The following is a 16,463-nucleotide window of genomic DNA, read 5'->3' as shown; positions in this document are numbered from 1 at the left end:
TTTATGTAATCTTTGTTATTTGTTTTTCTCTATTATTGTTTCGAGTAATTTTGACAGATGAATGACCAAAAGTTATTGACTTTAATGGGGGATTAGAGGTAGAAAACAAGTTTTTTCAAAAAATGTTTTAGACAAAAGTTAAGTATTTTTCAACGTAGAATCCGATTCTGTAATCAAAATTGGTAGTTTACATTTAAAAAAGTCAACTTCCGGTCTGAAAAAGCCACTTCCTGTGTGATTTTGGATTTGAAATTATCACCATTTGGTAGACCGTGCCCAATTTAGCTAATTCTATATTATTTTTTGTTTGTAAGAAAAGGTTTCCATCGTTTTGAAAGGGGTGTACGGGTGGTTTTGGACACCCGGTATTTTAGAATTTCGGACTCAAAACATTTACATACTTTTGTACAGATAATTAAAGTGTCTTAACGTCAAGTAGGCCTCAAAACGCAATTTACGCATCTAAATAGCTGTTTCCACGTAATTGAAAAAATTGAAAGAATAGAATACGTGAGCCAGAGACTGTACTTTTTATTCCCAGCAAAGAACGATCAGTCTGAAAAATAATGGCCCTACTAACAGATACTTAAATATTTCAAATTTGTAAGTAATAAAGCTCCATCACCTGAATGTGACATAGTTCCTTAAAACTCTCCTAATAAATGCACTCACCATACTGCAAAATATATTTCGATTGACTTATTATATAGCATGAAGCCACTCACCTCAAATACCGGTTCAGCAGACCTTTAGGTCATTACGTTTCTTTTGACGGAAGTAACGAACTCGGTTATCTAAAGAGAACTTACCAATATTCAGTATATACTTTTTGTTTTATGTATATATTATATATATATTTAATACCAACTGACTGGTCCTATCGTGCAACAACCCATCAGTCTACTGACATGTTTATTTTTTTATTTTGAAAACTGAGTTTATTAATAAACTTTGCCTATTAGACACAGTAAAAAAAAACTTAAATTTACGATATAAATAACATGTAACATAGATTAATAACGTTGTCCATATAAATGATTTTGAATGATTTTACATGATTCTTTTAGCACTTTTATGACTATTTCATTTTTTAATTTTGATGGAAGATTATATTTTTTTTTTAAATTCGTCAAAAATTTTTGTAATAGTCCCTCTTGCACCAATCATTATGCCAATTACTGATATTGAATTTAGATTATATTTGTTTCTTAAATAAGTTTCACATTTACTATAAATTTTCCTCTTTTCTTCATCTACTTCTAGGGGTTGGTTTGATGATGTTTCGAACCTTATTGTTGGATCAATTACAATTCTACTTTTAGATTTTGTATCATAAATTAAAATGTCCAATCTTCTGTTCGATCCACCATCTTCAGTGCAATGTATTTCTTCTACTACTTGCCAGCCTTTTTTTCGTAGTTCTTCTGCGATCATTGCTCTTACAGCATGGTGTCTTGCATTACGCAGTAAGGCACCAAAGGGACAAGAGCCAAGGACATGCGGAAGGGTTTCAGGCTCCTTGCAATGTCTGCAAAGGGTTTCATCCTGGCTTCGCCCTGGTACGCTGCGTACTGGTACAACACCAGATATCATTTTTAATGAAGTGATCCATTCTCCTGTAGTAAGGCCATTTTTTAAATAAATCCATGTGTTGCTACTAGGCACTTCTTTGAATAATTCTATTCCTCTACCTTTACATGGTAATTTAGACCAAAGTTCAAATTCTTTCAACTGTAATTTTGATCTCAAATTTAAACCAATTCTTTTTTTCTCTTTAAATTCAAAATCATGTGTAAAAATATCATCAATTTCTATTTGAAGTTTTTGAAGTGACGTGGTAATTCTTTGGGGGATGTTCATTAGCTCGTTTACATGGCTATTTTGTAAGTTTTTTAGAATTACACACATATTTATATGCTGTATAGAACTTTCCCATTTTGCTCGAATTATTCCCGGACCTTTGAACCTTTTAGGGGAATATAAGAAAGAATTGGGTGTGTCACTTGGTAGAGTGAGAATTTCTTTTACTGCACTTCTAATAATTTTATCGATGTCCTCAAGAAATGTAATACTTATTAATTCGTTTGGTGTTACTTGCAAAATATATGTTAGTCTAGGCCAGAGGTACTGATTTATGATATTCAATTTCTGATTTGGACCTAAAACATTAGTTCCAACTAATCTTTCTAGATCTTTTTGAAAGTTTTGTATAACTTCACACAAAATTTACACCAAGATATTTAATTTTTTTCCCCAAGTTTTAGAGTATTGAATTTAATAACATTTTGTTCATTTTCAATGTAGATGTCCTCTTCAACAAGTTTACCTTTCTTAATATTAATTATTTTTGATTTATTTATATTAATATCAAGGTCAATTTGAGAAAGTAGTTCTTTTGTTGTCCTAATCAATTTAGACATTGATTTTTCTGTGTTAGAGAATAACACTATGTCATCTACAAAGGCAGCGATGCTAATATTGTCTAAATTAGAATTAATGTTATATCCAAATTTGTTAGATACTTCTTTTTCTGAAATAGTATTTAAGATATCATTTATAGCTAGATTAAAAAAGATTGGAGAAAGGGGGGACCCTTGAAAAACACCTCTTTTCAATAAAATTTTTTCAGATTTAGTATTTTTAATTCTAATTCTTGTATAGTTATCTTGTATTAAATTTATTAACAAGTTTTTTAATATTGAAGGCATTTCTGTTGATTGGAGACATCTTTTTAAATGTGCGTGACCAATAAAATCAAATGCCTTTGAAACATCTAACATAGCAATCATACAATCTATTACACATGATTAATATACTGGGTGGCGCATAAGGAACGCATGGATTTGAGTTGAGTGGTGAGAGCAATAGGAGCGTAGTGGAGGGACTGGACCTGGTTGTTTTGTAGGTTAGGGTGTCCAGTTTTAGTAGCAATGGTGCAGTGGTCCGTGGTACATCACATTTTTGCGGTAGAACATTTATTCAAAAGTAATTAAATCTGTTTAAACTGTTCAACGGCTTTTCTGCACAAAGTATGTTCCGCGAGTCCTCAAAAAGTACGGTAAGGCCCAAGAATTCCCACTTTCGAAAGTTACACCAAACGTTAAGTTTCAAATCGTGTAGTGGTTTTTTATGCAATTTTTTTGAGTCTTCTGCTGCCAAATAGCGCCAGTCCTGCTTATTAACATAACTATCCAAATGAAACTGCGCTCCATCATTAACATCATAAACAAAACGCCATCAGTAGCAAGAACATCAACCATTCTCTCAAAACAGTTTTCATTGTTCGTAATCACGTTCATAAATCTTCTGTACGATCATAATTTTGTAAGGATGAAATTTTAACTCATCTTTCAGGTTGCCCTGCAACGAGCGTCAAGACAAGCACACAGTTGGAGCGCATCGCCTAGTGTAGCGGCGAGGGCTTTGAATAACAGACGTCCTTACTCTGTCGACATTTTGTGGAGTTCGTGCCGTGCAAGGACGACCTAACCACTTCTGCTTCATAGCTGATTCAGTTGTGCGAAAAGAAGCTACCCAACAAAGTATTGTGTTGCGATCGGGTTTTGTTTTGAACCATTGAACTGTTATATAAGATTCATTATTTTTGAATAAACGTTCTACAGCAAAAACGCGATGCGCCAGGTCGATTGCACCATTGCTACTAAAACTGGATGCCCTAACCTACAAAACAACCAGGCCCTGTCCCTCCACGGACGCTCTTATTGCTCTCACCACTCAACTCAAATCCATGCGTTCTTTATGCGCCACCCAGTATAACAAACAAATATATATACTGTAGTACTTCTTGAGCAGATTTATTATTTCAATGTGATTCCTTCCATTTTTAAAATTTAGAAACAAACAAAAAACGTACTACCATTTTTTCTGATTCTATGGATTCAAGCTTATTGGGAACCTAAAATGCCCTTTTGTCTTCTAAACCTCTCAAGAAGAAGTATAGTATGTTAGAAAGCTCATTTACGGACCAGTCAATATTATTACGTCAAAGACATGTTTCATAACATATAAAATAAAATACAATCTAGAACTAGCCTTTTTTAATGCTTGTACATGCTCTTGAGTAAGCTTCGTGTTTCGTTTGTACTATCGTGAAAATTATGCATAGGTATATTGATTGCACTGATACATGTATTATTAAAACGAACATTCAACCGGGACAGTTCAGTTATGAATTGTTAAAGAAACAAACACAAGCAGTGGTCTGTTACACGCTATTCGTGTATCGACGTCAAACGTGACTGTCAGTTGTGTGTTGTAAATATCGAAGAAGCTTTAAACGGTTATGACTTTGGAGAAGGAGGGCTATTTTGGGCATTTAACTGTTATATATTGCTCACTACTGTTTTGCTTAAATTTTTTCACAATTATTATGGTTAATCTTTCAATTTTGTGATGTTATTGTAAAATAAACATTTCACTACACACACATTTCGCTAGTACAATTAAAATGTTTTATTTTTAAATAGTCAAATCCTGTTGTATCTAAGCCTGTATCATATGTAAGTTTTAACAAAAAAACATAAATCCCAAATTTTTCTTCCCGTCTGAAATTTGCGGAGAATTACAGGTTGAATATGCAAATATTAAAATCCTAAAGTTTCCTACATGTTTTACACTGAGGTATTATAAAGTACCCAATCTTAGCTAGGGTTAATTGGTCACACCCGAAGCTTAAAACTATTAAAGGTGAAGACTTAACTTGTATATAAAAAAAAGCCACACTGTTATTGCAAAATGTTAAAAATCCAATTGATCCGGCTTACTTTATAACTATCATTCTTTTTTTAATATTGAGAAGAATTCCGTCTTGTTAGTGAAATTATTTTGGGATCATAACAACTTAATAACTTGCAATAAAATAAAATACGATGCAAACAAATAATGCTATCAATTATAGTTAAGAAAGTTTGTAAGTAGCTAGCGCATTTTAATGGGGTTCCAAATCTATCGCTGAGGAATTAGGAATAATGAAATGCCATTTACATTTTAAACGTTACTTTATAGCTGGAAACAAGATAGATGTTCTTTGGGGATATTCCAGGTAGAGCGGTGTGGATCTTAGTCAATGTATTGGTCGACAAGCCGTGCCATCCATGATACAGCAGTATTAGCAAGACCTACTGTAATTGGTACATCTCTATCTATACCTCACAGTTATGGTAGAGTACACGCAACATGGAAAATGATCAATGATTACACTAGGTACGATTAACAGGTTTACTACTAATACGGTTCACTTTATACTGTAAGTGGGCTGGTATCATGTACATTATCATACATTTACAGCAGTAAACTACCCTTTTTCTAATGAAAGATTATATTATATTCTTTCACCGATTTAAAATATGCTACATACTTTTAGATGCTAGAGCCCTAGTATTTCACGACGGGCAATAAAAATAAATATATGCTTTTTATGTTCAAAACAAGACAAAATGTCTCTTTTAAAGTCCTTATTTTACGTTTACTAGTTTGAATGGCTTTTGCAGGTGTATCTCCACATTTGATGATTTATTAAGATATTGAAATAGTAAGCGAAACTAGAATTCATGCAAACCTATAGAACGGGCTAGATTCTTTATTAGTGCATTGTGTGTAAATATAATCATGAATTAATCATTTAGTAAACGTATTGTAGTTAAGAAATCCCAGTTTTAATTGAAAGCATTTGTACAAATTATCCCCACGTTCTTAAAGATATGTATATTAACAGTTGTATTTAGTTAGTAAATAATAATACGCTACATGCCTTGAACCATTGAACTTAATATTTAACTTTAACAAGAAAAAGCATATAACCATTTATGAAATGTATTTCGCGTTCCCTGTTTATTAGACCCGTTATTCAGAGCACTTATGTTCGACACTTTCATTACACACAGGATATTGAAACCCTTTACTGTGGTTGAGAATTTAGGATCTTCTGCACCACTCGACATAAAGCGTACACTTTTACTGGAATTAACTGCAACTCTAGGCAGCTCAACTTATTGTAACTGGGAAAAATTTATAAATTCTGTTATTTAGGGCTTAAATATGGTTATTAATAACCCGCTAGAACCCGACACTGTGCCTTCCACTTGTGAAATATTATGTATCTTAAATCCAGTCATAAGTAAGTGTAATGTAATGGTATCTATCAGTTAGACGACTATCAGCAGTATGTTGATAGTAATCCTGGATATCGAAATCAATTTCAGTACCACGTACGTTTATCCTACTTGTAAGCACATCATTGTAATGATTAATGTATCAATAATTGTTTTGCTTGGTATGGTTTAAAGATATGATTGAATTATTAGTCGGTTTAGTTTTGTTAGTCACATTTTTCGAAATTTTCCTCATTATTGTAAAACTCTTGTAAATGTGAGTAATAAAATGGTGCTGTTACTATGTTATTGTGATATGCTGTACGTTTAACTTTAACGCTATTCCCATTGAAAATAAAATTTATTAATTAACTACGGTGGTTGGTTAGTAAAGTAATTTTTATAAACTAAATAAGAATGTCTTGTCATATATTAAATTAATAAACATTTGTACCTGGATTTATCACTAAAATTTTTCTGAATTAATGATAGCTGGCCACTTTGTGTTTTTTTGCATAATAATCGGAATAACACAATTGTAAAACAAATATTGAAATAAATGTACTATCTTATAAAAATATTTGAGACATTATTGGAACCGTAGATACGCCTCTCCATGCAACCATTAATATATTTGTCAGCAAAAACAAATTGACCCAAAACGTAGTTCTGTTAAATTTACAAGTAATGAGCCTAAAATTAGAAAATTAGAGAACAAATCTGGAAATTTTCAATTGGTACTGTGTGATTTCACAATGGAAAATAGTAGTTGTTACATATCGACACAGCTTGTAGATAAGAGTAATGAACCACAGTGATAAAGAGATTATATTATTTCCAGGAGAACTCTTCTAATTCTTTGAGCTAAGAAAATGCTTTATGAAGTGAAAGACACGTTCAAGTCATAATAATGAGAATGCCGAGCTCCTTTCAGTTGGAAGTTCTTTGTATTTTAGATAACAAAGTTTATAATATATTTCCTTAGCTTTTTAATAGGAAACACTAAAATATAAATTAATGCTATAAATTTGCCAAGTTTTATCAAAATATTTCTAAAAACAAGCAAACTACAATATTTTATATAAAAATAACATGGGGGTTTTAAATTCTAATTTTTTTTAAATTTCCTCCGTTACCCACCAAACCGTACAAAAACACTTTGGTATATTAAATTATTTGTTTTTTAAGCTCTTTAAAATGGTCTAGATACAAATTGGGATATGTTGTCTTTTGAGGGTCAAAAATGAGAAAACCCAATTTTTACCACCTAAAACCCCCGTAAAACTATGTTCCCATGGACCGATCATGCTGGTTCGCGACTGGTAGGGTAGCTAAGTGATTATAGTGCTCGCCTAGTAATCAAAAGGTTGCCGGTTCGATCCTGAGAAAAGTCCTACACCTTACACCTTCAAACCAAATTTCATAAAAATGGACTAAAAACTGTATTACTCGCAAAACATAGCTTAACTATTAAATATTTTACATACAGTTGGTTATTTAACATATTTTTTTAAAGAGTTTTATACGGAGATGACTACAGTATAAGTCATCATCCATGACAAGGAGTATTGTTGCTGTAAGTACCCACTAATACGGTACTAAACAAATATCTCACCTTAAAATTATTAAAATGAAAATATCTTACAATATATCCAACTAGTTTCATTGAGTGATAGCCACTATTAGGTAATACTCGCTCATGTATAATCCAGTCAGGACCCTCACATTTATGATCATCACAGTACAAGTGTGCTCCAGTAAGTGATAGCCATTGGTATGCAACAAACACTGATATATCCTCAAATTAGGTCCTAAACATTCATGTATATCACTGTTACAATGTGCTTCAGTACTGATAACTACTTGTTGGTAAAAATACCGATACATTATCCAGTAAGGTCTATTATATTCATAGACACTTAGTTTGTCTAAAACGTGGAAAATAAATCTGCCTGAGTGGAAAGAAGTAAAAGGTCTTACTTTCCATTAGACTAGCTGATAAATTACCCGGTTATTTAGAGCGTATTTTACTCTTACTGAATGCAACGTGGACATAATTCAATAAAAACTTACTTTATTTGTTGGTGAGAAATGGTTTTTGGTTACAATGAACCATTGATTGACCTATTTTTGCGCATTTTTTGGTTAGTAAAACTATTAGTTAAATAATAAAAGAAAATTTTATGTTGGATATTCCACTAATGTGTTGCTGTATAGGATATTTATTTCCTAAAACATAATGTACACCAACACAATTTGATGAATGTGACTATTCCTGTTTGTTTTGTCATGAAACGTTATATTTTGCCTCTTTGTCAATTACCCAGAAAATAAATTGACCCCATGTTGATGTAGCAATGTACACTAACTTTAGGGGGGTGAAGACAGATTATCGAGGTGGAACCTTTATTCTTTTGTAATAATTTGTATAAGCAAAGTAGTAATATAACTATATACTAACCAACACAAGTAGACTTCTCATCCCATTGTACATTTTAAAGCTCGTTTTTCGTATCTAGTTCATGTCCATTGTTAATGATTCCTAGTGTTGACAAAATTTTGCTTCTATTATTTTAGGGTTAATTTAATGGTTTGTGCTTTAGTGTTTAGTTATATAACTAGGAAACGTGTTAAAAGCATTTAATTTTATCCCTTGGTCTGTATACACATTTTTCTCTTGTACTTTTGTTATTAACACATGTTATTAATCATTATTAATTTTTGTAAACAGTTTTCAATAATAATACACATTCTTTTGTTCACATCACAGTGTTTTTAATTTAATCTACATTTTTTCTATCAAATAATCATTTCAAGAACATCAGTTCACAACAAAACAAACAAAACGGGTTATTGTTGATGATTAGATAATTTTATTTGGTTAAACGAGGTTTTAAATTACTAAAATAACAAGATACTAATAGTAAATAAAACACTACCTCTACAGTGCTACGGATAGAATTAACAACAACATCGTATTCAGCTAAAGGATGAGAAATTTACTAAGGGGGTATGTTTTATCTATATAACTGTGTACAGTTTGTACCAAAAATGAAAAAGAACAAAATTTAAACAGAAAGTTAAAGTTTGTTTTGTGTTTGATTGCACAACTAACCAATACCAACTTCCTAAATAAATTACTAAAACTATATTACTATGCATTATGACGTTATTTCCTAACCCAGCAATATCTGATATGATTTTTTTTTGTTTTATGGTTTAATAACTAAATGTCAGTTTTATATTTAGACACTTATAATAAACACTATCAATAGACTATCTTAAGCTGAACTCTAGCCCCTTAAACGACATAGATATGGATACAAATTAAAAGTCATAAATTAGGAAATCATAATAATAATAGGCCTTGTTAATTATTATAGTCTCTTGGATCCATATTGGAGAACATTGTTACCAAAATCTATTATTTGTTATTATATAATGTAATAATGTGATATATTATTTGTTATTATATCTATTATTTGAAAGTATAAGCGTATCAACCAAGCATATTAAAAAAAATGTGTATAATATATCAAGATTATTGGGCAAAGTTTAGATTCGACTTTCGTATTTTGTCTGAAAAATAGTTTTCAATAGTTCTGTTTGAATATAAAGAGTAGTCTAAAAGACTTTGTGTAAGAAATCGCTGTTGATTTGATTTAACCAATACGTAGATTCATGTAAACTTTGACAACGTTCGCTCTCTTAAAAAAAAACTCCCATACCATGGTTAGTCTCACTCTAAACTCTAGGATTTCATCGCAGTGTCGTACTCCTTTCAATATGTCGTAATCAAATTGTAATAGGAATAATACTTACAGTTTATACCTGCATGTTTATTCATGAAAATATTGAATATGAGATTAAGAGTCAGTTATTATTTTAAATCGTTGTTTATAAGACTATTATCGCGTTTCCTTGAGTTTCACTGCATTATTACATTACATGCAGCGACTTCACTTGTAGTTATTGAAGTGTAGCCAAATAGCTTTACTCAGTGTTAGTAACTTGCTAAGTGTAACAGGCAAGCGACTAACTTCTCGGCGCGCTCACTGCATTACAGAGGTTATATTCGCAGAACTACACAACATAACTGGGATGCAGTCAGTGAATGTGCCCATCGTCAATATGAATTTGTTTGGTACTTATTTAAAGACCCTAGATTGGTGCTACCCTAACCTTGCCCAACGTTATCTACGGCGAATCGTCCCCACTCCGACTACTGGAAACGCTCCTCACTAGCATTGCCGACGGCGTCATGGGCAGACGTCCGTACCTACCTACATAATTTTACATAGACTCTCTCAATCTCATTAACTTTCAATTAACTTCCTTTCTGTCAGTTTTAAGTTTTTTTTTTTTCAATATACCAGTCATTTTTAACTTCACCAGTGCTAGTCATTTCCCTTGTTGTTGCCCCCGCACCCTTGGTCTACACCGCTGCTGTCTACACCGCTTCCATCCCCTGGACTACCCACTACCTTGGACGAGACGGACATCATCCACCTTCAAGACATCCGACAAGGTAACGGTAGCACCAGCATTAATTTTGTTGTTCAAACCGCCGTACGGCTTTCCGTTAAAGACCGTACACAATTTGGCCCTTCTTCCCGCGGATATGATTTCGTACTATGCACCTTAATTTAATAACCGCAAATACAGTCCACGTAAACATCTCAACTTATTCTCAGATAATTTCTCTCCTCATGAAACAAACCTTGCAATAATTTTATATGTAGTTATAAATTGTTGTTTAGTTTGAGTTCAATAACCTTGTACAGTGAACAGACAGGCAGGAATAGTTTTGAAAAGTTTTGGCTTGTAGCTATGCGCTGATAAATTGACCGTTATCCAGTTTTTATGTCCCAAGGTCAACTAACGCACCACAATATTCTGCATTGTATTGTATCCATTCCAAAAATAACTAAGCTATGACGTAACCGCATGGAATATTCGCTTTATCAGTCAGCTGATCTAACTGGAAATATTCTACCTCTATATTTTATTTTACAGAATTTATTTCCTTGTACTCACTTTCACAATGATATGATTGATATGTCCACTTAATACTTGTCTATTAATACTGCATTTATAATAGTTGTAATTTTTATTTTATTTTATTTTTGTTAAAGAAATAAATATTATACATTTCACAATGGCTGCTAAGAGTCTTGAAAAGTGTGTTAAGAAAAGAGAAAGGTATTTTTATAAGTTACAATTATGTTACGATCTTGTAAAAGAATTGCCACAACAGAAAGATAGTTTTATTGCTAGGTATTCTAATTTGTCTAATGCGTACTCATCATTTGAATCTCTTTCCGAAGAAATGGATAACCTCAATCTTGAAATAACTGATGTTAGCGTTAGGGTACTAGCGCGCCTTTTAAACAGTTTGATGACATGTACTATAAATATATGGCTGCCTACAACAAGATTGTTGCCTCTGATCCACCTTCAAATGTCAATGTTGAACCATCACCCGCAGTTCAGCCTAAACCTAAACTACCCCAGATATATATAAGTAAGTTTGGTGGACAGTTGGAACAATTTAACTCGTTTAAAGCTTTGTATGATAACTTGATTCACAATACTTCTTTGGCCCCAATGGAGAAGTTTAGTTATTTAAAGAGCTTACTAGAAGGCCCCGCTTTGTCTATTGTTGAAGGCATACCATTCGATCCAGACAATTATAAGTTAGCTTATGACTCTTTGGTTGAACGCTACACCAATCCCCGTATCTTGGCTTGTTTTTATCTCAATAAAATACTAGATCAGCAACCTGTAAAGACCCCTAGTCTAAGTAGTTTAAGACAAGTTCTTGATGTGTTTCATATTAATGTCCAAGCGTTGAAAAGCCTAAAAGTAGACGATTTGTCAGATTTTATGTTGCTACAGTTAGCGCTACGTAATTTAGACAATAGTACCAGGAAAGCATTTGAGTTAGAACTTAAATCTAAGCAATTTCCCACCTTAGAAGACCTTATGGAATTTCTTCGTGCTCAGTGCTGTGTCTATGAACTCACTAAAGAATCTCACAAATCTACTTTAGTTTTGCCCAAGTCACAGATCCCTCATACTCGCAAAACATTGTTCTCATCTCACTCAACTCATCGCAGTACAACTCAGTCTGACCGCACAGCAACCCAGTCATCTTATCGTCCCGCTATCAGTTGTCCTATGTGTAAAGGTGAACACCAACTGTACCGATGTGATCAATTCCTCGCTTTGGCCCCGCACAAACGTTATTCTACAGTACGTTCATTCAATCGTTGCTTCGCATGTCTCGGTTCCCACCTCATTTCCATGTGCACTTCTAAGTCGAGCTGTCGGGTTTGCAGAAGTAACAGACACCACTCTCTACTCCATGAACCAAGCCGAGTCACCGCACCGCTGTCTAAGCCAAATGTGAATCCTGACCTACCTCAAACCTCCGCTGCGCATTCATCGCCCTCAACCACCGTCAACCCCGTGCCTACTACTTCGGTTAACACTACACCGCCTGCTCAAACGTTATCCTGTCAGTTTCAGCATAACTCAATGAGTAATTCTACCCTGCTAGGTACCGCTCAAGTGTTGGTTCAAGATGCTCTAGGCCACTGGCAAGTTTGCCGGGCTGTTATTGATGGAGGTAGTCAGATTAATTTTGTTACTCAATCTCTAGCCCAGACATTACGTTTACCAATCAGAAAATGTAATGTTAACATTTCCGGAATTGGCCAACAATCTGATTTAACCGCAAAAGGACTTGTCACTTGTAACGTTGCTTCCCGCTATAACAGAGACGATAACATTCAGATTGACGCAGTAATAATTCCTCAAATCTCTTCTGTACTTCCGGCTGCACCTATTCCCGAATCATTGATAAATCGTTTCAATTCTATACAACTGGCTGACCCTGATTTTCACCGCCCTGCCAAGGTTGATATTTTGTTCGGAGCACAGGCTTTCACAGACATTCTTTCGGATGGTTTCGCGCTTATTAAAGGCAAACCAAGCGCCCTCAGCACAATCTTTGGATGGATCCTTATGGGTGATGTTCCCAAACAGCCCATGCAACAACACGAACTAAATTCTTTGTTTGTTTCATCTCAAAGCACTGATAGGCTCTTAGAAAAGTTCTGGGAAATGGAAGAAATAAATTTACCAAAACCCTTAAGTCCCTCTGATCAGGCATGTGAAGACCACTATCAGTCCACCATCCAGAGGGATAATACCGGACGTTACGTGGCCTCTTTACCCTTTAAAGACGTTAAACCTGACTTAGGCTCCACTTTGAAAAATAGCTCTCCGCAAGTATCTCCAACAAGAGACAAGATTTCACAAGAAACCAGATATTCGTTTTCAATACATGACTCATATGCAGAACTATGTTGACCTAGGTCATATGTGTTTGGCCCCTGCGCCCTCTCCATACATTCTTACTCATCACGGTGTCGTTAAAGAATCTTCTACATCCTCCCCGCTTCGTGTTGTGTTCAACGCTTCTGAATTAAGTGACACAAATCAGTCTCTTAATAAATCACTGTTAACTGGACCTAAGCTTCAAGCTGATATTGGAACTATTATCACAAACTTCAGATTGCACCAGATTGCTATGACTTGTGACTTCAAACAAATGTATCGAGCTATTCGTATAACACCGGCTGATTGTAAATATCAAAATTTGTTTTGGCGCTCTGACCTCACGGGCCCTGTACAGGAATGGGAATTACAAAGACTAACCTTTGGTCTCTCGTGCAGTCCTTATATTGCACAACGAACTTTGAAGCAACTAGTGCTTGATGAAGGCGCTAAGTACCCAAATGCGGCTGATATTCTAAGCTCCTCTTGTTATATTGACGATCTTGTTTTTGGCGCTCCAACCGAGACTTCGGCTCTTAAGCTTTACAAAGAAATCACCCAACTATGCTCATCAGGTGGTTTCGAACTTCATAAATGGTCAAGTTCAAGTAGCTCCGTCCTCACCACAATCCCCGCCGACCGTCGAGAAACACCCCATCCGTTAGGATCTACACACTCGATTAAAGTACTAGGACTTGAATGGGACCCGACTACTGACTGTTTCCGCTACTCTATTTCACCTGTCAACAGTACGCCAACCAAACGCAATGTATTGTCTCAAGTTGCTCGAGTTTACGATGTAAACGGCTTTATTAGTCCAATTATTTTCACCTTAAAATATCTACTTCAACAGATTTGGATTGAAAAGCTCAACTGGGACGACCCTCTCCCTCAATATCTCCAAAATGTTTGGGATAAATTCATCAAAGAACTACCCCTTATGACACAGTTCAAAATACCTCGCTACATTCTCAGTAACTACTTAACCGCTCAGCTGATTGGTTTCTCTGATGATTCCAAAATAGGCATGTGCGCCTCCTTGTATCTACGTATTGAATGTGAAGATAAGAGTGTAGAGTGCAACCTCCTGCAATCCAAAACTAAAGTCGCTCCTCTGAAAACACTTACGATCCCTCGTTTAGAATTGTGTGCCGCTCTTTTCCTCTCTCAGTTAGTAAAAGCGAACCAACCGCTTATTAATAAACTTCAAATATCAGACATCTTCCTATTCACAGACTCCATGAATGTCCTTGGTTGGTTAAATACACCACCACACCTCCTAGAAACCTTTGTCTCAAACCGTGTCTGTAAAATCACAGAAATCACCCCTGTTGATGTTTGGCGTCATATATCAGGAGATGAAAACCCTTCTGACTGTGGCACTAGAGGTTTATTGCCGAATAGTCTGTTGAGTCACCCTCTTTGGTGGCATGGACCCTCTTTTATCCACAATGATATCTCATCTTGGACTCTACCGCCTTCAAACTTTTCTTCGGATGTTATTGAGCATCAACAAACTCCCACGAAGAACACCTTGACAACTAATGCTGTTCCCCAAAACGATCTTTATCAATGGATGAATAGGTTTTCATCACTCATTAATCTTCAAAACACCATGGGCTGTGTACTGAGATTTATCCATAACTCACGATCTGATCAATGTAATAAACGCTATGGCTCGTTATCAGTTTCTGAACGAGATGCCGCTCTGGAATGTTGTATAAAATTAGTACAAACACGGCACTATTCTGAAGAAATAAAAGCTCTAAAACTATCCAAGCCTTGTTCTTCATCACTAAGAAAACTTTCTCCATTTCTATCCTCGGACACCCTCATGGTGGGGGGTAGATTGAAATTAGCTCCGTTGCCGGAATCATCAAAACACCCTGTATTGATACCCTCTCAGTGTCATTTGGCAAACCTTTTATGTGATTACTATCACTTGTATTCTCTACATGGTGGTCCAAAACTAGTACAAGCATTGATTCAAAGACGCTTCTGGATTATTGGTGCAAGAAATCTTATAAGAAAACGATTATTTCGATGTATCACTTGCTACAAAATGAAAGCTAAACCCACGCAACCTCTTATGGCAGATCTTCCAATCTCACGATTTCAATAGACCCGATCCTTTATTAATGTCGGATTAGATTTTGCTGGCCCTTTTCTCGTTAAAGAAAGCACAAGACGAAATGCAAAACTATCAAAGTGCTACATTGCTGTGTTTGTGTGTATGGCAGTCAAAGCTGTCCATCTTGAGTTAGTGCATTCACTCTCTACTGAATCTTGTTTAGCCGCTATAGACAGATTTATCGCTCGGAGAGGAATCTGCCGAAACATTTACTCTGATCAAGGTCGCAACTTCGTCGGTGCTGCACGCCAACTACAAGAAATCTACTCTCTCCTGAAGAACTCCACCTCACAGATCTCAGAACATTTGGCTCAACGAGAAATAATTTGGAACTTTAACCCGCCATATGCCCCAAACTTCGGAGGCCTCTGGGAGGCTGCAGTGAAGTCGACCAAACACCATCTTAAAAGGATACTGCAAAACCATAATTTCACTGCTGAATAATTCACCACATTCCTGTGCCGTGTTGAACCTGTACTGAACTCCAGGCTGCTTTGCGCACTCTCATCGTCACCTGATGACGACTTTAATTACTTGTCTCCTGGCCACTTCCTCACAGGAGACCTCCTGCTATCACGACCGGAAGAAGACATCTCGGAAGAACCCTTAAACCTACTCTCACGCTGTCAGCTAGTTTCTCGTGCCTCTCAGCACTTCTGGAAGAGCTGGAGAAGAGATTATCTCCATACTCTTATCCAACGCCCCAAATGGACTGAGAAAACCCTCAACCTTAAGGAAGGAGACTTAGTTTTAATGTACTCTAAAAATACTGACCCTTTGACTTGGCCCCTAGGTAGGATAATTAAGGTTATGCCAGGATCCGACCAAGTTGTAAGAGTTGTTAAAGTCAAAACCCCTGTAGGTATTGTAACACGCCC

General features: G+C 35.2%; 2 protein-coding genes across 2 annotated transcripts; both read left to right on the top strand.

Annotated features, from left to right (window-relative positions):
• The first annotated feature begins 11,528 nt into the window (after positions 1-11,528).
• Positions 11,529-13,487, top strand: LOC128984223 (uncharacterized). Its single transcript, XM_054403523.1, has one exon. The coding sequence runs from the start codon at positions 11,529-11,531 to the stop codon at positions 13,485-13,487; it is 1,959 nt and encodes a 652-aa protein (XP_054259498.1).
• Positions 13,488-13,497: 10 nt separating this feature from the next.
• Positions 13,498-16,029, top strand: LOC128984222 (uncharacterized). The gene is made up of 2 exons (XM_054403522.1): positions 13,498-14,842; positions 15,695-16,029. Exons 1-2 carry the CDS (start codon positions 13,498-13,500, stop codon positions 16,027-16,029), a joined length of 1,680 nt encoding a protein of 559 aa, XP_054259497.1.
• The last annotated feature ends 434 nt before the right edge of the window (positions 16,030-16,463 follow it).

This window comes from Macrosteles quadrilineatus, unplaced genomic scaffold (genome assembly GCF_028750875.1).
Source record: "Macrosteles quadrilineatus isolate MER2022 unplaced genomic scaffold, UCM_ALF_1.0 Scaffold_2__2_contigs__length_208266976, whole genome shotgun sequence".
In the NCBI taxonomy this organism is placed as follows: Eukaryota; Metazoa; Arthropoda; class Insecta; order Hemiptera; family Cicadellidae; genus Macrosteles; species Macrosteles quadrilineatus.
This window is presented reverse-complemented; position numbering and strand designations above follow the sequence as displayed.